The 22,803-nt window shown below is 43.9% G+C and overlaps 1 protein-coding gene across 2 annotated transcripts in view; it reads right to left on the reverse strand.

Moving 5' to 3' along the window:
- Positions 1–22,803, reverse strand: part of snx29 (sorting nexin 29) — an 89,929-nt gene that overhangs the window by 54,844 nt on the left and 12,282 nt on the right. For both annotated transcript variants that reach the window (XM_086138509.1, XM_086138508.1), the window contains exons 12-14: positions 21,552–21,615; positions 20,360–20,488; positions 10,082–10,167 (exon numbers count right to left, since the gene is read on the reverse strand). In XM_086138509.1, the coding sequence (XP_085994635.1) occupies positions 10,082–10,167; positions 20,360–20,488; positions 21,552–21,615 (279 nt within the window). The remainder of the gene's footprint in view (positions 1–10,081; positions 10,168–20,359; positions 20,489–21,551; positions 21,616–22,803) is intronic.

A 22,803-nucleotide genomic window follows, 5' to 3' on the forward strand; every position in this document is an offset into this window, starting at 1 on the left:
TTAGACGTACTTTCAGGAATGCCAGAAACTACAGATGTGAAGCCTCAACAAGGGATGTTAAGATAAGAGGTAGAAACACAAAGTTACAGTTTGTGAGGTCGGCGGCTCGCATTCAAAGAGACCCCCCACCCCCATCCCCCCAGCAATCTTGTTTCGATGTTTTTACAGTCGTAAATGAATATCAATATCATGTGACTGACTTTACTCCGGGCGCGAATGATTCAAATTCACTTCCATTATGTGTGTGACTGTTTAGTTCTGACATTAAAATATAAACAGAACAACTGCAATGAATTCATATGCTAACCCTGATAACATGCTACGCTGTCCACTGTAGTAACCGCTGTGCCTCAAGGGGTTTAAAATGACGTTTTCCTGAACAGTTAATAAGGCTTTTCTTTTCTTCTTCTTTTTTTTTTTTTTGTCAGTTTGATCCGAGAATCGATAGTTGCATTATTTCCGAAAAGGGCCAGCATTTTCACAGTTTGATCACTATAATGGAACGCACAGTTCAACTGCAAAGCTTACATTGTGTTTGTGGAAAAAGAATTAACGTGCTGCCATTATCTTCTGTCATTTAGTATTCCCTAACCGCATGATATAAACGTTACATCTTATGACATCTTCAATCTTTTTAAAAATGATTAGCCGTGTAAATGAATTCGCTAATTTATTTACAATGGATTATTCTTTTTATTTATTTTTTGATCTGCTCTGTAAAAGAAAACCATTTTGTGGTCCTGGACTTTCTGCGACATTGCACTGCACATTTGCTGTTAATCTAATTGCTGTGTCTAATAACGTGAGGTCCAAACGGCGGTTCTATATGCAAATGAGTAATTAAGGAAGCGACCCCGGTCCATTCACGGTTGAAAATAGGGGGTGGAAATGAGCCAATGCGCGGACGGGGTACAATGTCACGATGACGCACGGAAACCATGCGCAGGCTCAGCCGTGGAGTCTCATGAAAATCAGGAGGTTTAATAAGAGGATGATGCAACAGTCCATTTGTCTTGGCTTTTTGCATTTTTTGCTCCAAATGTTCCAAAGGGAAAAAAGCCTCCAAATATAAGTGGGTCATTATCAGTGTGTGGCTCCATTTTTTTTTTAAGATAAGATAAGATATCCTTTATTTTAAGGAAATTACAATCAGAATTCAGAAAGGGAAAAAAAAAAAAAAAAAAAACACTGGGTTGGGAGAGGAAAAAAAAAAAAAACATGCTCGAACTATCCTCTTCCGAGGATAATTTAAGTCCAGGATAAAAAAAAAAAAAAGACCCTAGCACAGAAATAAGCATATGACAGTTACAACAAGTCACAAGACATAAATCGAACTTCCAGCAGTGCCCTCAAAAAAAAATAAAAAGACTCCATAATGACGCTGAAACTCATCACCGGCAATAGATGACCTCACAACTGAAATGTCTGAAGCTCATGAAAAAGAATGTCGAGGCACAAAATATACAACACTGCGGGTTCGTGATTGACACGCATTTTTGAAACTGCAGCAACAATTATGTTAATTAAGGTCACGGATGGGGAATAGCTTGCTTCTAAACATTGCATCATCATCATCATCATGAACGCGCCCCGGTTTATGTTCATCCATTCCGTTGCCGACTGTTTTGGGGGGGTTTCGGCCTTATAATCCCCACCAAGATATCAATCAATCAACCAATCAATGAAGAAGAGGTTGACATATATTTTATGGCGTCATCATTGAAAGTGATTAAAAACAGTCAAGAGTATATTTTGACAACGGAAGGAACAGAAAGATGGAGACGGTCAAGAATTTACAGTCAGAGAGTAGAGTAACACGGTATTTATATTTCACAGCTTCCTGACGCGCCCCGAACATGCACGCAGGAATTGCATGTCAGAAGTTAGACCAAAAAAAATACTAATCGTTATTTTCCAAAGTTTTAGTTTGATTCAACGCAAAGATAATCAGGAAACTTCCACAGAAATCGGATCGCATTTATGATGCTGAAAGTGATATTAGGAGCATTTGAACAATTTTAAATGGAAAAAAAGGCATCTCAACGATTAATCGAATAATCGATTACTTGCCGATTAATCGATTACTCATTGCACGGAGGAAAAGAATCGGCGCCTTCTGGGTATGAGTGAACTCGTCGAACCGGGCAAGTTATCTGCAACCATGCGAAGGCAACTCAAAAGACCGCAAACAACAACAGCAAAGATCGGCACTTTGCCTCCAAATTCTTTCTCACACACCACTGAAAGCGCCACCGGACACGTGTCTGAGTCTGACAAAGGCCAGTCTAACAAACAAGCCCTCTGTCCCCGACATCCTCTACATGGCAAACACAGGAGTGTTTCACGCTCTCTTTACCGCCCCGCATGCTGAGAGGAGTTTTTTTTTATCATCGGCGCGGGCACTCATGCAGGAAATGAACAGCATGCCTGGACCCCCGACATAACAACACCGACACGTCCAACACGGTCTGGAAGGCCGGCAGGATGGCGAGCTGGGAGCAGATGTAATCACTCAGGAGATAAGGAGGCAAGGCAGACGAGAAAGAGAGATTGTGATGTCATACTATGGATGCGTTATCCGGATTTTATAAACAGCGGGTTCTTCCAAAACACACTTGGGAGTTTGCACGGATAACTTGCATGGCAGCAATGTAGCGAATTGAAGCCTACCGTTACTTTGAGTGCCAGGTACAGTAATGACCCGGAGGTGTGCGCCTATGAGAGTGTGTGCGCGTGTGTATTCGCGCAAATTTTAAAAATAAATAAAAAATAGCCGAAGGCAACATTGGAGGTGAATCGCTCGCTGCATCAACATGAGGGCTTCCTCTCAATCCCTCATCAAATTTGAAGCCATGCGCACCGCACTTCATTTGTAATTCTAACCAATCCATAGTTAAGCTTCAAGAGAGAAGTGAAATATTTCAGATATTAACTCGAATGGCACTCGGTGGAGCGCGTACATCCCCACCAAGGCTCAAAAAACATGCCCGCCATAGTAAAACGACATCTCCAGTGCAGTGATTTCTGGTAGATGCTTTCCCCCCCCCCCCTCGCTGTTCATTATTTATTTCCTCGACTGGAAACAAAATAAAATGATTTTCAACCACGACAGGAGTGTATCTTACTAAGGGTCTTTATGCATGAGTCCTGCTCGCATATTTACTTTCTTGACGGTTTCTGCAAACTTTATACATGCGGACATTTGCATCTGTTGAACCATCTCTTCATCTCCCGGTAAGCGAAGCTGCGCATGTTTCCTTTCCACAGCTCTGATGTTTTATCTTAGCCCCTTTGTATGCATTTCTCATGTTCGCTTCCCCGAGCGCCTTGCGGAATTTCCTTTTTTGTCAAGATTTGGTGAGTTGGAATCGGTTGCGCTGACCAAACATGGCACCTTCTTGAGTTCATTTCACAGTTCATTTGTGAATGCTTTTGCGATTTTCTGCTTAACGTATTTCGAGCCACGGCTTGCCACTTAATGTATTCTGTCAAAATGTCTTTGCGCTCGTCTCCCTGTTTCTTCTTCTACAATTACGCTCACTTTGTATGGATTTTCCAAACTGCCTCACGTCAGTTTTAGTTTTCTCATTTCACGGAGGGGACTCAGATTCGCTAGTGGACATATCAATTTTTCCTTATCACGTGTCTGTCACATTGAGGAAAAAAACAAAAATAAAATCAAGAGATTAAAAATGCGTCGTATGTGCGTACCCCGCTTCAGAATACTCTGTCCTTGCCGATACTGCTCGCAGCTCTGAGGCACTGCGTAGCTTTTCGTCTACATTCCGGCCAGCTCACGTCTCAACAAGAAACTAAAGAAAGGAAATGACAAGACTAAGTTTAATTTGCAGAGTAGCCGCTCTTCTTTTCCCTCTTCGCAGTCGTCAAGAGACTTCTGGCAGAGAAGGATGATTCAACCATTTATTAACAAGTGTCCACCGAGGTGGTGAAATGTGTCACGCGCCCCCCCCCCGGTGGTGCCCACAACAATTACACGCGTGCGCACGCACGCAATAACCAGAGACACAAAATTGCTGAGGTGTTGACCACCTGGCCAAACGTGGAGAACACAAAGTCACCTTATTAATAGCCAGTAGGGCCGCTTCATTGATCGTCTTGGATTAAATGAGCACCCTTCACACCATTTGGAGCTGATAAACAAGCCCGATCTGCTCGGCGGACGCCTGCTATTGGAGCTATAAGGGATCGGAACGCGATTCCGCTTCAAGTCACATGGGGAATGACTCACCGTGTGCGCTTTTACACTCGGCCTACTAGGATTGAAAATAACTTGTTTGAACATAAAGCGCTTGGCCGTCAGCCTCAACACTTTCACGCCGGCCGACTGCCACGAGCGGTGTTTCGTTTGGGGCCTCCACTCCGCACCTCATCTCCCCGACACTCACACGAGAGACTCGTCTGCAACATCGCAATGAACTCAACTTGCGCATATGAACAACAGACATGGACTTTTGCGCTGAAAAAAAAAAAAATGCATGCCTACACACATTGTTCAATAATGACCCCTCCCACCCCCTGGCCACTGAGATGCGTTTTTCTACCACTGAGCCCACTCCTGAAGGCATGCCACTACACCTGATTAAAAGTCATGAATAAACACTTCCCCACGCCGACAGCCTCGGCAAAAAGCCATTAAAAGCAATTAAGTTTTCATCAGCATGCAAACATACCTTCACTTCTCAATTTATATTCACAGAGGGGTCCACCCGCGCAAAAAGAACAACAGAATGTGCGGCCGCGCACAAATACACAAGTGGCAAGTTCGAACGGGAGCCCTGACCTCGTTCAGGACCTACAAGGGCAAAGCGAAGCGCGGCGAGGGACAATAAATGCAGAGCTGTGTCTGTAATGAATAAGTTCCACACGCCTATTAGAACAGGGCGGCAGTGATAAATGCCTCTCGTTCACTCATTAGTTCGGTGGCTGCCGGCAGGAGCAAAAGGGACCGAGGGCCGGAGAGTAACCTTATTTGGTTTTTAACAGCCGTGTAATGCATTTCCTGATTGGAGATGAATAAGCTCCTGTCCTCCGCTCATTTATTTATAGTTGTTAAACATGGATGCCGAGACAGGTAAAGGGTTGGCCTCCGTACATCATTAAGACTACTACTGCCCGGAGACGGCTGGGATAGGCTCCAGCACCCCCCGCGACCCTAGTGAGGATCAAGCGGTTCGGAAAATGGATGGATGGATGGATAGAATTAAAAGAGGGAACTTTGGTTTGCTCCTGTGGGGGAAAATTCCACTTTCCACATAGGACACAAACATGCCCCGCCCCCTTTTCCAAAGCCCAAGTCCCAACAAATGCGGGACCCTGCCTCTTACCCAAAGTCACCTGGGATAAGTTACACTTCTCCCGTGATCGTAATTTTTTTGAAATAACCGCGAAAGAATGTCTACATGACAGTGACCCAGCTGCATGATGGAAGACTCCAAGTCTGACAGGCAGATGAGGCTCCTTGTGGTCTTGACGCCAGAGAAAGCGGGGTAGTAAACTTCTCAAGGTGACACAGAAAAAAGGTACGGATCACTACTTGCAGTGGTGGAAGTCAAGCGGTAGAGCAACATATACCATCCATCCATTTTCTAATCCGCCTATGTTCACAAGGGTCGCAGGCTTGCTGGAGTCTACCCCAGCCGTCTTCGGGCAGTAGGCGGGGGACACCCTGAACTGGTTACCAGCCAATCGCAGGGGGCACAAAGACAAACGACCATTCCAACTCAAAATCACACCGACCGACAATTTAGAGTGTTCTATTAACCTGCCAGGCATGTTTTTGGAATGTGGTAGGAAAACAGAGTACCCGCAGAAAACCTACGCAGGCCCTGGGAGAACATGCAAACTCCACACAGCGAGGCCGGAACCGGAATCAAACCCTGGACCTCTGCACCGTGAGGCCGACGCGCTAAACGGTCAACCACCAGGCCGTCCCGCAACATATACCTTGATTTACAAATAGGGTCAACGCACAATATTAAATAGAAATGACCACAATGAACAAAACCATGTAAACATCGTGACACCCCTTTTGCGCAGACTCAAAAAGTTCTTGTGAGTGAGCCACGGATTTTGTATTTACTGTATGTCGTTCAAACAAACCGCTGAAAAAGGCACAGCCTAAATTGACCCCTACGTTTCCTCAAAAATATTAACAGAATAACGATCAAATAGACATCGGATGCATCGTAAGCTGAAAATGGAAATGAGGGAAATAGCGGCCCTTGACCCCTTCACTGCTCTCCTGGTGTTTTTCCTTAGAGGCACGTCAGCACTCAACAAGTTAATAACTTTCGAACCTTGGCCCGGATCCAGTCCAATCGTTTTAATCTACACCACCGCAGGCCAATTTAAGGCAGGCTACATGCAGCAATCGGCCATCTTATTCGGCAAAGGACCACTTTCCTCCGACGCAAAGGACCATCACCGCGACGAATCGACCCCTTGGGTAAATGGTTTATTCAAACGGCAAAACGGTCGACCAAGAGGCCAACGCAGCTCCTCTGAGAGAACGAAAGCATTATTACCTGGAAGATCGGCAGTGGAACTCTCGAGATTCTGCGGGAAAAAAAAAAAAAAATTCTTAACCCATCAATGCCCTTAATTCTAATCTCGACCTTGTGTCGCTGCAGCAATTGACTTCAGAAAACAGAGTTCCATTTCAAGTTAAGCCACTTTTCTTTTTATTCTCTCACTTTAGGCCAGAGAAAACGCACCAGAGCGTGAGGCAAAAACGACCACAGATGTCAGCGTGAAGTCAATCATGTTTAAATGGAAGAGAGAAGCTACAATTTTGTTGAGAGGTACTTTCACTATTCTCAAGTCATCACAGTACAGGAGGTTCTTACCGTCTTTCGTTTGATTCTATGATATTGGTCTGTATGATATGTAACCCACATATGGAGCGATTGGGATCAAATTCAAGACACCGCTCCCTTTTCACAGAGAAGAAAAGGGAAATCCCGCAACGGCATCCTGCAGGAAACAATTAATTATCCGTCCATCACAGCGGAGGTAAAGGAGAAACCTCTTTAGCGGGGATGTCAGTGGTGCTGACGGCGCCTACCAAGCATTTGAGAGAACACGTCCGCGGCGCTATCATTAGAGGGAGGCTCTGATCACAGGGAAGCATGCTGACAGCACATACAAAAAAAAATAAAACTGCCATTTGTCTATCAATTCATCCTCCTGTCCCCCCCCCATCCCCTCCTTCAATTTCTACCCTACCTCCCCCTCCTCAAATTCATACATCCTCCTCTTACAGCCAAGCGGAACCTTTGGTAGTCAACATCAAAAGTAAGCGAGAATGAGGTACATCATTAGCGAGAGAAGACAGGCAAAGGAGGAGGAAATCATTTAGGCGCCGCCGTGGAGAGGAAATTGCTACGCCCGTCGACTGGGAAGACAAAGAGAGAAAGGGATGGAGTCAAAAGAAGACGGAAGGTGCAACGCATGCCACAAAGCGGAGAGGCCAGATCACCAAATGGCAAATCTGATTGGGTGATAAATGCTTGTGGGTTATCGAGCGAGCGCGGGGGGGGGGGGGGGGACCGTGAGGCCTCTCGGCCTCCAATCATCGCCTGTCCCTCTGTGATCTTCCTCAACGGAGCCCACAGGTGTGGCCGAGAGAGGAGGCTGTGTTTGAGCCGGTAATTGCCGGGGAGCAACGACAAAACGTGAAGGCGCTGTCATGTTTTAAACATGAATGCCCCCAACTGCAGGCGTAGCCCAGGCATATGGCTGTTTAACAAGTTCCCGAACCCCGACTGTCCTTGCTTGACACAAAAACAGAAAATGATTTGCGGGCAGTCGTTTATGAAGAAGCAGGGGCGGACTTTACCATTGCGCAAACCCACGGGGGGGGACGCCGAGACGGCCATCTCGTCGAAACGGTTGAATAAAGTTTTTTTTTAGATTTAAAACAATAAGTCTTGCTACGGTCTTCGTGCTTAAAAGTCATGAAAATGCTTTATCATGATCTTTCGGCTGATTCCCCCCCCCTCCGTTCTTATGCAATGGACTAGTCCATCAACTGACTGCACATGTGAAGATTTGATTCAGGAAGAGGGCAATAAAGAACCTGTTGCCGCACGGTGAGAAAAATGAAGTTTATATCCCAGTGGAGCGGAGAATATCCAATCGACCAAAAGGTTTCAACCTTTTCCACGGAGACACCAGACGCGGCGAACCGACAACATCGAGACAAAAACAAAAAGAATAAACAAATCAGAGATTGAACGGCTGTCACGCATGATGTGAAATTGTGCGTTGAGCTTTTTCTCCGATATTTTTTCTTGGGTTTTGCCCGTGATGCCAACCGCCAAGGTGCCAAGGATGCCAAAAAGGCAACGATGACCATAGAACTGAAAATCGAACTCACCGTTTCTTTTCCAGCTGCTAATATGGCCAAAAGCCAAATTGATAGTGAGCATTTAAAAAAAAAAAAAAAAGAATACATGGACAAGAAGCTAGCAAGTAACGATTTCACGAAGAACAAACCGTGATCTTTCTTTGCACATCCCACATGTGGAATCAAATTTGTCATCCATCCATCCATTTTCCGAACCGCTTGATCCTCACTAGGGTCGCGGGGGGTGCTGGAGCCTATCCCAGCCGTCTTTGGGCAGTAGGCGGGGGACACCCTGAATCAGTTGCCAGCCAATCGCAGGGCACACAGAGACGAACAACCATCCACGCCCACACTCACACCTAGGGACAATTTAGAGCATCCAATCAACCTGCCATGCACGTTTTTGGAATGTGGGAGGAAACCGGAGCACCCGGAGAAAACCCACGCAGGCCCGGGGAGAACATGCAAACTCCACACAGGGAGGCCGGAGCTGGAATCGAACCCGGTACCTCTGCACTGTGAAGCCGACGTGCTAACCACTGGACTACCAGGCCGCCCTCAAATTTGTCATTTCATACAATATTTCCTCTGTTGCAGATCAGGAAATTAAATTCTGAAAAACTACATATGTTTGGGAAGCAATTACCACAATTATATATATATATATATATATATATATATATATATATATATATATATATTTTTTTTTTTAATGGCAGGTTCTGAGAAAAGAGTCTACTAAGCTTCGGAATAAATCAACTCACCGTCAAACAAACAAACAAAAAAAATCATTCAAGAAATAATGACAATTATGCTGGCATTCTGTCAGAATTAATAACAGCCCCCCCCCCCAAACATTTAGCCACATATAATCTCTGTTGCGGTTATTGCTTTCATCTTCACGTTTCCATTTACCTATCACAGGGGTGTAAAACTCATGTATGTCGCGGGCCACATTGTAGTTCCGGTTTTCCTTGGAGGGCCGTTATGAATTTTGGGAAACCATATACTGTAAATGTTTAATCACCTCCACATATTACATACACAGCGCACAACAAATTGATGGATAACTAGTTTTAAAATCAGAAGTCAAGAATAATGACTGTTATTGTGGATTACATATGACAATTTGAAATTTTGGTTCAGACTTTAGCAAGCATCATGGAACTAGACATGTTTGATTTGCTTTCGCGGGCCACATAAAATGATGCGGCAGGCCGGATCTGGCCCCCGGTCTTTGAGTTTGACACCTGTGACCTATCAGTTTCTGCAGGACAAACAGCACAGGTAGCCATTCTCATTTTAACCCCCCCCCCCCCAAAAAAATGCAATTAGCCATTATTAGATCCCTCGATAATCTGCCTAGTTTACTCTATTTATAAACAGCGGAGGCTTATCTCACTCGTATTTACACACAGAGTGCCGCTTCAGTTCCAATAACACATCTGTGCCCTACGGCGGTGGCAAACACGGTCAAAGTTATTGCCACCCCGCCCAAAACAAACGCAAATAAATAAACAGGCTCACCATCGTGTTTGCCGAAGCCTGGCACCATTAAAAGACAAGCTACACACTTGAGCCCTTGAGAAATGCAGCAGAACCGAAAGGGCCTCTGCAATGGATTCATGGCACCTCTGTTTGTGAGCAAAATATGCACTAGCCACCTCTACACGTGTGTGTGTGTGTGTGTGTGTGTGTGTGTGGGTGCGTTACCGTCATTGCCCTGGCTCCCCTCTCTCTTCAGCATCTGCACCGCCCCCACATACTTCTTCAACTGGACCTTCAGGACCTCATTCTCCCTGCACAAATAGACATGCGCACAGATATCACATAACCAATAACGGTTAATAATAAAGAGGTTGTAGGCACGGTATTGGGTGGTATGGCGGTGATTTATCAATTTTCCCCGCCTAATATTCTTACTGGGAATCCATTAGAGACGAGATTAGATTGATTTCAGACTATATTTGGAACATCAAGCTCACTGTGTGAAATTATGTGGTGGTGGTGGGGTGGGGGGGATAAATAAATGAATAAACGTCAGGAGATATACACCAAAAATTAGAATCGATTGAAATTCCGCAGTAGGACAGAGATATAATATGGAATGAGGCACATGAAGATGACATGACGTCATCTTTAGTAGACACCTCCATGAAATAAGGAGACGAAAAAGCCTCGCCTCATTCGCACCAAAATATTTCTACCTCCTCCCGCATTGCTCCTCTATCAACATGAGATTATCAAATAAATGAGCTGGGCCATATTTACTTGACATTTACTGACAAACCAATCGCAGATCATCATGAGAGCCCAGCGTTAGTTTCTGCTAATCATCACATTCTCATTCTATTATTTTAAAGACATACCGGTATGCATAATTCCAACACAAAATACGCATGTGAGATGCAGGTACTTTATTCTTTGGGTCGTCGACATGTTAGCACTGTACACCTCGATATTCTATATTCTATACGCCCCCAGCAAAATTCAACTGTCTGTCCGTAAATGTTGAATTCTCAGTCGAACTTTATTGGAGTTGAGTGTTGACGAAACATAGGAAAGTATACGGTTCCAAGAGTAGTGGACCAGACGCAGTGATTTGTTTCGGGGCGGAGGACGCAGACACAAAGTGTGAAAGAAAAAGAGGGAGTCTCAAAGAGGGAGTACAAGTTGTAACGGGCGGAACCTCATTGACTTGGGGTTGAAATCAATCAGAGTTGAAGTGAGGCTTTATGCCCTCGCCAGTTAAATTTAACAGCCTTTGTCGTGCTCCACTGCCCATCCCCCCCTCCCTTAATCCTCCACGGGTGATTTTTGGTGCCCCCCCCCCCGCCATGCTTATCAAACCTCATTCCCAGCCTGCACGGAGACCTGCGGCATCCGTACGACAAGCTCTATCCGGAGTCGGCTACGCCGTCGTTATCAGACGCGCCCACGGCCCAGGCATTGTTCCAGCTTGATTAAATTAGATTGAATACACACCGCTCCACTCAATGCGTGTGTTCACAGGGAATCAGTGTTGGCCACTTAACACAGATATTGGAATGTGTCTCATTTTACTGAGAATGAGTCTCCAGTCTGATGTTAACACCGGCGGGCAGATAAATGCGTCCGAGCGAACAGGCCTCGGTTGCAAAATACTCCTTCATAAACCAATCAGGAACGAGAGAGACTATTTGGCTGCTCCGCTTAAAATTTGATCGTGAAACAATTTTCGAGGGTGATGCCAATATTGAAAGTCCATCCATCCATTTTCCGATCTGCTTATCCTCACAAGGGTTGCAGGGGGTGCTGGAGCCTATCGCAGCTGTCTTCGGGCAGTAAGCCGGGGACACCCTGAACCGGTTGCCAGCCAATCGCAGGGCACACAGAGACCGACAACCATCCACGCTCACACTCACACCTCGGGACAATTTAGAGTGTTCAATCAGCCTGCCATGCATGTTTTTGGAATGTGGGAAGAAACCGCAATACCCGGAGAAAACCCACGCAGGCCCAGGGGAGAAAATGCAAACTCCATACAGGGAGGCCGGAGCTGGAATTGAACCCTGTCCCTCTGCACTGTGAGGTCGACGCGCTAACCACTGGATCACCGGGCCGCCCCCAATACTGAAATGGAGGAAGCTAAGCTAACAGCAAACAAGGATAGCTCATCGTCGGCGTAACCTTTGACCGATGATTCCATACGCAGAATTTGTTTTAGGCTGTTGACCTCTGAGAAAATGCGCTGATTGTTTCCAGAGGAATTGAGTCGAACAATTACTGTAGGAGGAGATAAAGGAGGCAGCAGCGAGACCTATTTAAAATGTGACATTTCATTTTTACAACATGACAACCTACGTCAAATATTTCATGCCACCGCACAATTTAAGATACTGTGCCGGTGTACAATCCCGTCAGCGTTTTGTTTTTTGTTTTTGTCCCGTTTGATCCGATAATCTTTAATTTACAGCAAACGTCCCCTTTTGTGAATAAACGATAATCAAAAGAAACAATACAAAACCGCCGCTGTCTCGCCATGGTTGGTTTTTGTTTTTTTTTGTTACTGTTGTTGGTTTCGGTGGCCCGACAATAAACCCGTTTTGTTGAATTATTGATCCTTGAAAGACTGAAATGTTTTCTGCTGATGGAACCAGACTCATTGTGCGATTCAAGACAGCACGAGCTGAAGTCGGCACGTAAATTGCAAACGTAGCCACGAACAGAAAAGTGGAATTATTGGTACTTGGTTTAAAGAATTAAGAATCAGACCTAATTATGATGATCATGTTTTAATTGGTCACATCTGGCGATGCGAGCTGGCGAACAAAACAAAACCGAAAGGCGTAGAAATGCCCCCCCCCCAAAAGTGTTTTCAATTAAATAAATAAAATAGATAAATTCCTTTCTTTTTGCCAGAGAGCAGACTAGTTGGGAACCCGCTGAGTATTTAACTCAAATGTGTTTTAATCTTGCTTTGTTAGACTTTTTTTTCATGTTTTTTTTTTCTTTTTGAGAGGGTGAGTCATTTATGGATATTAAAAAAACAACAACAACAACAAAAACGATTATTACATTTCTCTGTGTTTGGCTGGAAGATGCATATTCGCCGAAGAAGAGCAGTTGGAATTTTATTTCATAGGAACAGATTCTATGTTTGCTTACTTATTTCTGACTTTTAAGCAGCTGTGCAGTTCGACGGTGATCCCAGAATGCGTTATGAGAGGACGGTATGCGTAACGTTAATGAGTGGAAGGTGCCAAGTTATCGATCGTTAAATCCTGGCCCCGGGCAGTGTTCTTGCCGACACTTGCCTGCATGAATACAGCCCGCGCTTACTAGGACCACAACCTGATAAGAATATCCCACTCCTGCATAAATTCATTGATTTTTATAAAAAAAAAAAATGTGCCGTGCGAGCTGAAAGCCTGGCAGGTGGGAATTCCGACTCCGCCCCCCTCAATCATCCAATTACAAAGTAATACCGTTTGTGCAGGGGGTTTTTTTTGGGGTGGGGGGTTTTGGACTGGTAAAAGGTCCCCAAAACATTTCACTGACGTCAATGAAGAACATGCTACAGTATGTGTGTTATTTTATGTTAACATGTTTTTCATATTTTAAATTGGGTTTAAGTCTGGGCCATTCCGAAACTTTTTTAAACATCATTCCAAATGGCAGTCAATTTGGCCAATTGCCTTCAGATGTTTTTTGGGAGGCTGAAGAGAGTAATACCTTCCAGCGTGAAAAAGGTCCAGAAGCATCCAACCAAATCAGAAAAGCAATCAACCAAAACAAAAGAAAATGAGTCTGTGACATGACCTGAAAAGGGTTCATTCAAATCACCTCAGCTACAGGATGTTAGAGATGATTCCCCCCTAACTAGTTTGGATAGATGACGTAAAAAATATAGCAAAAATATTGCAAATACTGTCATTTTTGTCTCAAAGGTTTTAAATGGGCCTGTCGGAAATATGTTTGAAAGACTTAGAAACCGCATCCCTTGGCTTGCTGATGAAATGGGATGAGCCCCATATTGCTTTCAATAATTTGACCCAGAAATACACTACACACAAGTCGGAATGTTTCAGTCTTGCAAGTACAGTACAACAGTAAGTCGAGTAAGAGATTGGATCAACAGAATTAATGTCTAAGAAATCTGATTCATGAAAGAGGGCAAAGTTTTCATTTGGGGGGGAAAAAAAAAACCCCATCAGAATTAGGACCCCCTTTTTGGACCCATGAGGGAGGAAAACTCAAATCATGCTCATGAGAGTGATCAAAAAAAATGCAATGTTAAGGGGGTGAGATTTTAAGGGAACTTAAAAAAGCAAGAATGGGAAACATTGGGGTTTGTACCTTTAAAGGCTTCAAAAAAAAAAACAAACAGTAATGGCCCAAGATGAGTCAAACCCCTCATGTGATGTTTTTTCTTTTGCATCCCACCCAACACTTTCATTCTTTCCATGCTTCTGAGTCATCTTAATGCACAATAAACACAGCAAATTGTCTGTTCTTTGGATATGCTCTGCTTTTATTTGTCAGTAATAAAAGGGGAGTGGGGCGGTTGGTACAAAGCCACCTTCAGGGATGCATGTCACTGAATAATGCTCCTGAGTGCAATTTACTGCTCATTTCTTTGAATCAAAATAGTTCAAGGATGTACCAACCGACCCTGTGTGCTCAATTATGAGGAAAGGGAGTACTTTGACCATATCATCAATTCTTTTTGGATTTAAGAATATCTGGGGGATGCACAATGAGGCAAGGAATGGCCTGAGGAGATCAACACCCTATGTTATTAGGCAGTTTCTTTTCCCAGGGCAATACATGCCACCCCCTCCCCAAAAAAGAGACTTAACTGACTTGCAAAAGTCAAAAATTATAAAACGTACAGTATTACAGAGGGATGCAGCCCCTGTGATCACAGAACCATCAAAAATTTTGAGACAAATAGTCAACAGGGTCGCAAGAAATGTGGGAGTTCCACTCGGCATGTATCGAGGTTTTGCTTCATTTCGGGGCGGGAGCTGAAAACGATAACGTCCGAAGCCTGACAGCCTGCTGTACCGTGAGGTTTGACAGCGATCTAATAATTGCGCACACAGTGTACCGTTAGAAAGATCAACTCTGATTACTCGGCTACGGGGAGAGAAACAGAAGATCATAAAGAAGAAAAACTAAATCACTCAACAGAAAACACTACGAAACTAAAAGGGATCGTCACTGCACAATTTCAGTTTGGTAGGAAAAAAAAAAAAAAAGACACCTGCTGCCATTCTTTTTCTGTCTGCATGTGTGAGTGTGTGCACGTATGTCCGCCTGTTCAGCCACCCCCTTCTCCCAGTGACGAAATACCACTTGCCGAACCCACTCAAATGGCCACCTTCCCATCTTCCTGCTGCCTGAAGGCCGCTTTTCTTTCTGCCAAATGCTGGTGTAAAAGGGGGTTTTGTGCATGTGTGTGAGTGTCACAATGGTTTGAGGGTTGAATATTCAGGACAGATTGTTTTGTTTCGTTTTTGGGCTTGTGGGTTCATTTCTGTTTGGGGCACATTCATGAGTAGGAACTGTTGATTTGTTTTTACACTACAAGAGTATGCTGGTCTGGATCTTCCAGGAGGCAACTTAGGTCCTAAGATTCGTTGCGACACGCAAAACACCTTACATCGTGGTAATAAGAAAGAATGAAGAGCAGGCATTTTAACTGCTTTGAAAACTCTAAAAATGTTGAAGTCATTCACTCCCATGAATTTGAATGCGTCTATGGCTGTGACTGTAGTCAATAATTGTGTGCCCTGCGATCGACTGGCGATCGCCTCGCCCCCAAAGTCAACTGGGAAGGTGTCCCGCGATCCTCATGAGGACCAGCAAAAGAGAAAATGAAAGGATGGACCTCAACTCTGATTGAGCTTTACTTCTGATCATTTCCTGATGACATCATTGGTAAATCAGCTGACGGGATGATGCAAAATGTCCGCTGAGCCTTCGAGAGGGTTGGTGGAAACGCCTTACGTGACCACTGGCTCCAGTAAATGGAGCCGCTTTTGGGGCGAGGGGGGGGGGGGGGGCGTGAACCAATTAATTCACTCTTAATTTTCCCCGTCGCAAGTCAATGAAATTTTGCCAAAAGCCGATCCCGAGCTGCCCTCTTTGTAATTAATATTCCCACCCTATCCTCATTTGGCACCATGATTTTTCAGCGAACAAAGCCCAACAAACGAGCTTTTTTAGGACTGGTTTGGCTTTATCGGAGGGGTCAGTTTTACTATATTCCTGTCAACTAGACCCAGTCAACAGCTTTTATACAATTCCAACTGTATTTGCTGTTCACAGAAACAAAATCAAACTTGGTGCGGTCAATTTTTTTCATGGAATTACGTCACGCTGAGTCTTGAGGAGGACTGATCATATTTCAAGGAATGCCATTGTCCTACCAACACACATTTCCGCATGTAAGGGCACGAAATACGATACCTGAGGCCTGATAGAAATACAGTACATATTTAAAACATACTGTATATATTTTTAAAAGTATTACTTTTTTTGCGCCATTCTCACCATGAGTGAAAATGACTCACAAAAGATGGTGATATACATGCAGCAGCAACTACTGGCAGTAGCCTCCTTCCCTTGAATGATACCGTCAGCTTCCAGCCCCTATTCAGCGGCTAGCTGCTCCTTTGGTGGTATTTATAGCCACTATTGATCGAGACAGATTTGGCTGAGGAGGAAAAGCGGCACTTGAGATTTCGCCGCTGACGACAGAATAGGATTTGTGAGTCGCTGCGAGTCCGAGATGCGCGTTGCATGTCACAGTCACCTGCAGCGAGAGCGAGGCGGGCCAGGGGCCCGTCGTCTCTACCTCGCCTGCTATTTCTGCTCCCATTAAGACGTTGCGTGCGAATGCGGAAATCACGGCATATTAAAAAAGCTGATGCGCTGTCCTCTCAAAACTAGCTCGTCGGATTTGCGGCTGGGTCAAACCTGGAAAGTGGTCTTGGAATGCACAGAATTAAGAGGTGACTTTACCATGTTCACTTAGGCTGGATTTACACGGAATGGTTCACCTGTCACAATTCAATTTTTTTTGGGGGGGGGGGGGGGATACGAGTCGTGTCAGAGTAAAGAGGAAAAAAAAACATCTTGAGAGCTAAATTCAATTCTCTTTTCTTTGTGCGTAGGTGTTATGAACTAGTTTTTTTTTTATGAAGGACAACTTCAGGGCTGCAGAGAACGATTTTGAGAACAGGCTCAAGATGCATTTTTAATTGAGCTTTTAATCAATATTTTCTTTATTTTACTTTTTCATTTTGCTCCTTCCTCTCATCTTTAGCTTGAACTTTACTTCCTTTCTGTCATCAATTGATTACACTGGTCCCAACTGTGTCCAATGTGTCCCTAGACATATTTCTGGCACAGATTTTTTATTTTTTATTTTTGCTAGCACATCCAGTTTTTGAGATTTTCATATTTTTTTCATGTGGCCTATAAAACCCTGATCGGATTTGACCATGTGTTTTAAATTATAGTGATGACGTTTCAAACACCTGTTGCTGAACCTAACCCTTCATTTATAAATATTCCATCCACCCATCCATTATCCGAGCATTTTCTCATCACAAAGGTCGGTCGGGGGCGTGCCGGAGCCATGGAAATGCGTCCCCACTGTGGAGCGACAAACCCAATAGCACAGAACCAATCACGACCTCGGGTTTCGATTTGCGCGGCATCCTGATGACCTCCTCCTTGCGGAGAAATAATTTTGCTTTTACCGCCACAGGTAAAGAGTGGAGAGCTTTCGTGACGTGTAATTTGTGGTGGAAGTGTATAATTCAGGGGTATCAAACTCATTTTTCTCGCGGGCCACATTGTAGTTACAGTTTACTTTGGAGGGCCGTTAACAGTTTAATCACCTATTACATACACAGCGCACAACAAATTGATGGATAACTACATAGGTGTCAAACTCAGGTCCTGGAGGGCCGCTGTCCTGCATGTTTTCCAAGTCTCCCTGTTGCAACACACCTGAGTCAAATGATCAGATCATCACCAAGCTCTGCGGAAGCCTGACATTGAACCTGTTCATTTGAATCAGGTGTGTTGCAACAGGGAGACTTGGAAAACATGCAGGACAGCGGCCCTCCAGGACCTGAGTTTGACACCTATGGACAACTAGGTTTAAAATCAGAAGTCAAGAGTAATTGACTGTGATTGTGGATTATATACGACGATTTGAAATTTTGGTTCAGACTTTAGCAATTATCATGGAACTTGACATACTTGATTTGCTTTTGCAGGCCACATAAAATGATGTGGCGGGCCAGATCTGGCCCCCGGGCCTTAACTTTGACACCTGTATCTTATTTCTCCCCTTCAGTTACAGGATCACTCTTGTATCATTGACAAAATATTGTCCTAAAAATCTAATTGTCCACATCCCACCCCAACTGTGGAGCGCAATTTACTGGGCTCAACTTTCACATTGAAAATGCCTCCGAGAGAAAGTCTGAGCAGCGGAACCAACAGGCAATTTCGACAACCGCGCTACCGCCGAGTGGCAGTGAATCAATGACCTCACGATACAAGACAAAAACAACTGGGTTGAGACCACCCTTTAATCAAAGACAACAGTGGGGAGCGGATGTGCTGAGCAAAAACGCAGTGAAACGTATAAAAGTGTAATGTACAAGCGGTGCAGAGATCGCTGCAACGACAATGAGCTCCAAGCATTAAAAGGAAACCGGAAACTTCATTTTCGGCCCTTTGAAGCTTTACTGGAGTCCTTCTGACATCAATTCTCGTTGGACTTGTAAGAGTCCATCGTGTGAAAGCAGACATGCTGAGACTTTTGTCAATAGACATCTCAAGGCTGAGTATCGGAAAACCTTGTCGCCCCAAAGCAATGAATCGAAAACGGTTGCCCTTGGTGAAGACTTATAATAGCAGGTTTCAAATCAAAAGCCATGAAGTTCTAGCGGGCTATCCCGGCGCACAAGGCTTGTCTATATTTATTGAAAAAAACGACATCGCAACAAGCATCTGTCATGACATGGGCTTCGGAGCCGGGAGGGTCACAAACTTTTCATCCCGCTGTGGACAAATGTCATGTTGTTGCAGAGATGCTTGTCTGCTTCCTGCCGACCGGAGAGGTGTCATGCGCGCTCAACAACCCTGTTCCCTCTTTTAACTCTTGACAGCTCTTCTCGCATGACAGTGCGTGTGTGATCTGGATCTCTGTGGGGTGTGTGTGCGTGTGTATATATTATATATGAGAAAGCATGTCTTGCAAATGGCAAAATAATGACACGAAAATAATGACAAAAGTAACATGTTCCCGTCGTTAATTGATCGCAAATTATACTTGCACCCATCAGTGGATTCTTGAGCCATATTTTCATCTCACTCTAGAGTCTGCAGCAAACCGGTTGAGTCTGAATGATTTGCGCCTTTTGCTGGTTATAGCCAAGCACAAAAATCAATAATGAGTCCTCAAAGTGTCAAGATGGAGCAACTGCACAGCAAAATCTCCAATCCAGGCTTGACGCCTATTAAAAACCCCTACCCTGGTAATAAAGCATGACTCTTAAAAAGAGTGGAAGAGGAAATGTACATGGGTCTATGTAGCTAAGCAGCTGTGATCTTTGGCTTTTTGGGCTGATGTAAGATGGAGTGTGTGTGATTCACTCGATTAATATCGCAGGCGCAGTGTTTGAAATGCAGAGGAAAAAGGGCTTAAGGTGGTTCACGTGGGTAGATGTTAGTGGAAGTAATGACATTAAAGCTTGCTTGACTTCCAACAGGGCAACTACTTGATCATGAGGTGAGAATTGCAATACTTCCATGAGAAAACTTGCTCAAAGGTTTGTGCTTTAGTCGTCTGCATTTAGATCAATAAATAAACCAAAAACATCAAATGCTGAACTCAATTCATAAAATTCATCCAATCAAACATCTTACTGGAATCAATCCCCCCAAAAAATCTATTTTTAACTCATTCAGTACTGGCCAATTCTGGACCAAGTCTGAAAAGACATTTAAAGACGTCTTTGGGAGTGAATGAGTTAAGATCACAATAGCCTGGCATTGGAATAGGGGTTTGTGGACTTTTTATATCCTCTGAACATTTTGGCCATGACATGACGGGTGTTGCAGTGCTTTTGGATCTTAGCCTAGCCTAGTTGATGATGTCACACACGGACAAACTCGGTGTCGCGGCAGTTGCGTTATCCCGCAGTTACGTTACAGTGGAGTGGCAATGCAGAACGGCATCGTTGGGAAATATTTTCAGTGATTTTTTTGAATTCAGCTCGTGTATTCATAATTTAAACTCATTAGGTGGCCAGTGAGTGATTTCTCTTATTAAACTCACTCAGTACCAGTCAATTCTAGACCAAGTCTGAAAAGACGTTTAAAAACGTCTTTGGGAGTGAATGAGTTATGAACACAATGTGACCTCATCAATGCCCGGGTGCAGTGAGCCTTCTATTTAAGAACACTCATGTGTGTTACCTGGCCAATGCTTGGACTTTAGCAATGTGTCTCTCTTCCAGCTCAGCCAGCTTTTTCTTCAGCAGTTCAATCTCCTGCCTCAGACCCGCTGAATGCTCCATTTCCCCGTCCAGCAGACTACGGAGAGACCTGCCAAAAACACCAAATGGACCATCCATGTCACATGGGAGTACACACAGCAGCAGTTTGCTGTCCGAGATTATAAAACATTTCATAAGGTCCAAAACACCTTCTTTTTTTTTTTTAAAGTACAGACAAAATAATGTTTTCACATTAAACCGCAAGAGGGCGCTCTAGGCCTGTATTGATGAGTTCAATAGTGTCAGTAATTTAAAATACTGCTGGTATTGAATTAAAAACAACTGAGAAGGGCTGAATAAAAATGGCACCGAAAAGAAAATTGTATTCTGCAGATTGCAAGCTGCAAATAGTGAAATATGCAGCCGAAAACTTTTGGACTATCCAGTTAGGATTACGATAGGCTGCAATCATTGGAACTGCAATTGGCAATGACTCTGACGTAAGCGACTTAGAAGAGGAAGTGTCACATTTTCTATCTCCGGAGTTGTTCAAAAGTGACACCGAGGATGAAGATTTCATTGGATTTGGTGATTTGGAGTGACACTGATGGTTTGGTAAACTTGTTAGCATGCTCTTTATTCTATAGTCATCTGAATAACTGTTAATATGTTACGTGAACCATCCGTTGTTGATGCGTCATCTACCGTTAGCATAATAAGTCATACACTTATTCGGCCTGTTGTTCTCTATTTTATGTTTATTTTAAATTGCCTTTCAAGATGACACATCAATTCTTGGTGTTTTATCAAATAAATTTTCCTCCCAAAAATGCAACTTATACTCCAGTGCGACTTATGTTTTTTCTTCTTTACGATGCATTTTATGGCTGGTGCGACTTATACTAAGGAGCGAGTTAGGGTGACTGATTTGCAGTGTTTTGTTGTCTGTTCCTGGCAACTGTGAAATTAGCGTCAAGCCTCGCTAGTACGTAAAGCTTATCATTTTTTGGCAGAGTCAGCATGGAAATCCCTCACCGTGGATGGGAAAGAGCACCGTATGAAAGGAAAAAGGTTATCTAACAGCTTTCACGATGGCACGTGCATTAGAGAGCGTCCATGTGCACGTTTGGCTTTGCAAACTGCAGATAAGGGGACCATATATCCCGACGTACCCGTTTTGTTCCTCCAGCTCATCCTTCCTGTTCATCATGGCCACAATGGCCTGTCGCAGCTCCGCTGCAAAGACACCACACGGTGAGCTCGAAGCAATGAAAGTACATACATCATATTGTTAGGTTCATCAAATAATTACATTTTTGAGGTTATTAAAAGGTCCAAAGATGATTTTGCACATTTCCACTCATTTTCAGCGAGCAGCATGTCGGCGGTAAGTTTTGTCTCATGGTATAATCCTTTTGATTGGCCGTAAACTTAACATCTGTATAGTTGAAAACGTCATTTAACATTCGGCGTAGAAACCAGTCGAGTTGCCAGCGGTCGCTCTGCTCAGTGTGCAGGAAAAAAAATAAATAAAAATGTTGTCTCATGGGTTGCGTCATTCCCATAGCACAGGTCATGTTAAGAATTTGTGTCCTAAGTACTTACATTGATAGTTTGATTTATAAAATAGTTACAAATGTTATTCGTCTATGCATCAGTCAAACTCATGAAAACAATTGAAAAGTGTTCAAAGAGATTGCGCTACCAGTTTTATTTTCAATATATTAGCGTATGAATGCTTGATTGTAATGCTACAAAGTTCCTTACATCATGGCGTCCAATTAAAAACTCATTCAGTATCAGCCAATTCTAGATCAAGTCTGAAAAGACGTTTAAAAACGTCTTTGGGAGTGAATGAGTTCATGCTTTTTGTTCTTCTACTTTCCCCATAGCTTTGCTGCTGTAAATTGGGAATTTCTCCATTGTGAGATGAATAGAGGTTTTGTTATTATTCTTCAATTCTTATTATCCATTTGCTATAAGGGTTCTCATTCGGGTCACGAGTGAGCTGGAGTTTGTCCCAGCTAACGTTGAGCGCGAGGCGGAGGCATACCCTGAACGGGTAGATCTACTTTCATATCTATTTTTTTTTTATGTCTCAAAATAACCACGAGACAAATAAATTAACTAAACAGTACTTTTTTTTTGTCTGTGACAAATTACAAAGACCACTAGTTTGTTCTCATAACTAATGAAGGGTATCCGCGGCGCCCCAGATACAAGTAGGCCCCCCTTGCAGCCCTGGGCCAATGCACGGGTTGTTGGCTTGGGGAGGAAAGGAAAAAAGGAAAAAAAGCGGCCATGAGGGGAACCTATACAGATGGACGTCAACAAGCTAGAAATAAGTGACCTTTAGTACGACCACGCGTTCACAGCGGGTGCGAGAGACGAGCCATCAGGGACTTGAGTACAGCCAGACAACCC

This window comes from Hippocampus guttulatus, chromosome 19 (genome assembly GCF_054856545.1).
Source record: "Hippocampus guttulatus isolate MCC_2025c chromosome 19, RoL_Hgut_1.0, whole genome shotgun sequence".
Classification (NCBI taxonomy): domain Eukaryota; kingdom Metazoa; phylum Chordata; class Actinopteri; order Syngnathiformes; family Syngnathidae; genus Hippocampus; species Hippocampus guttulatus.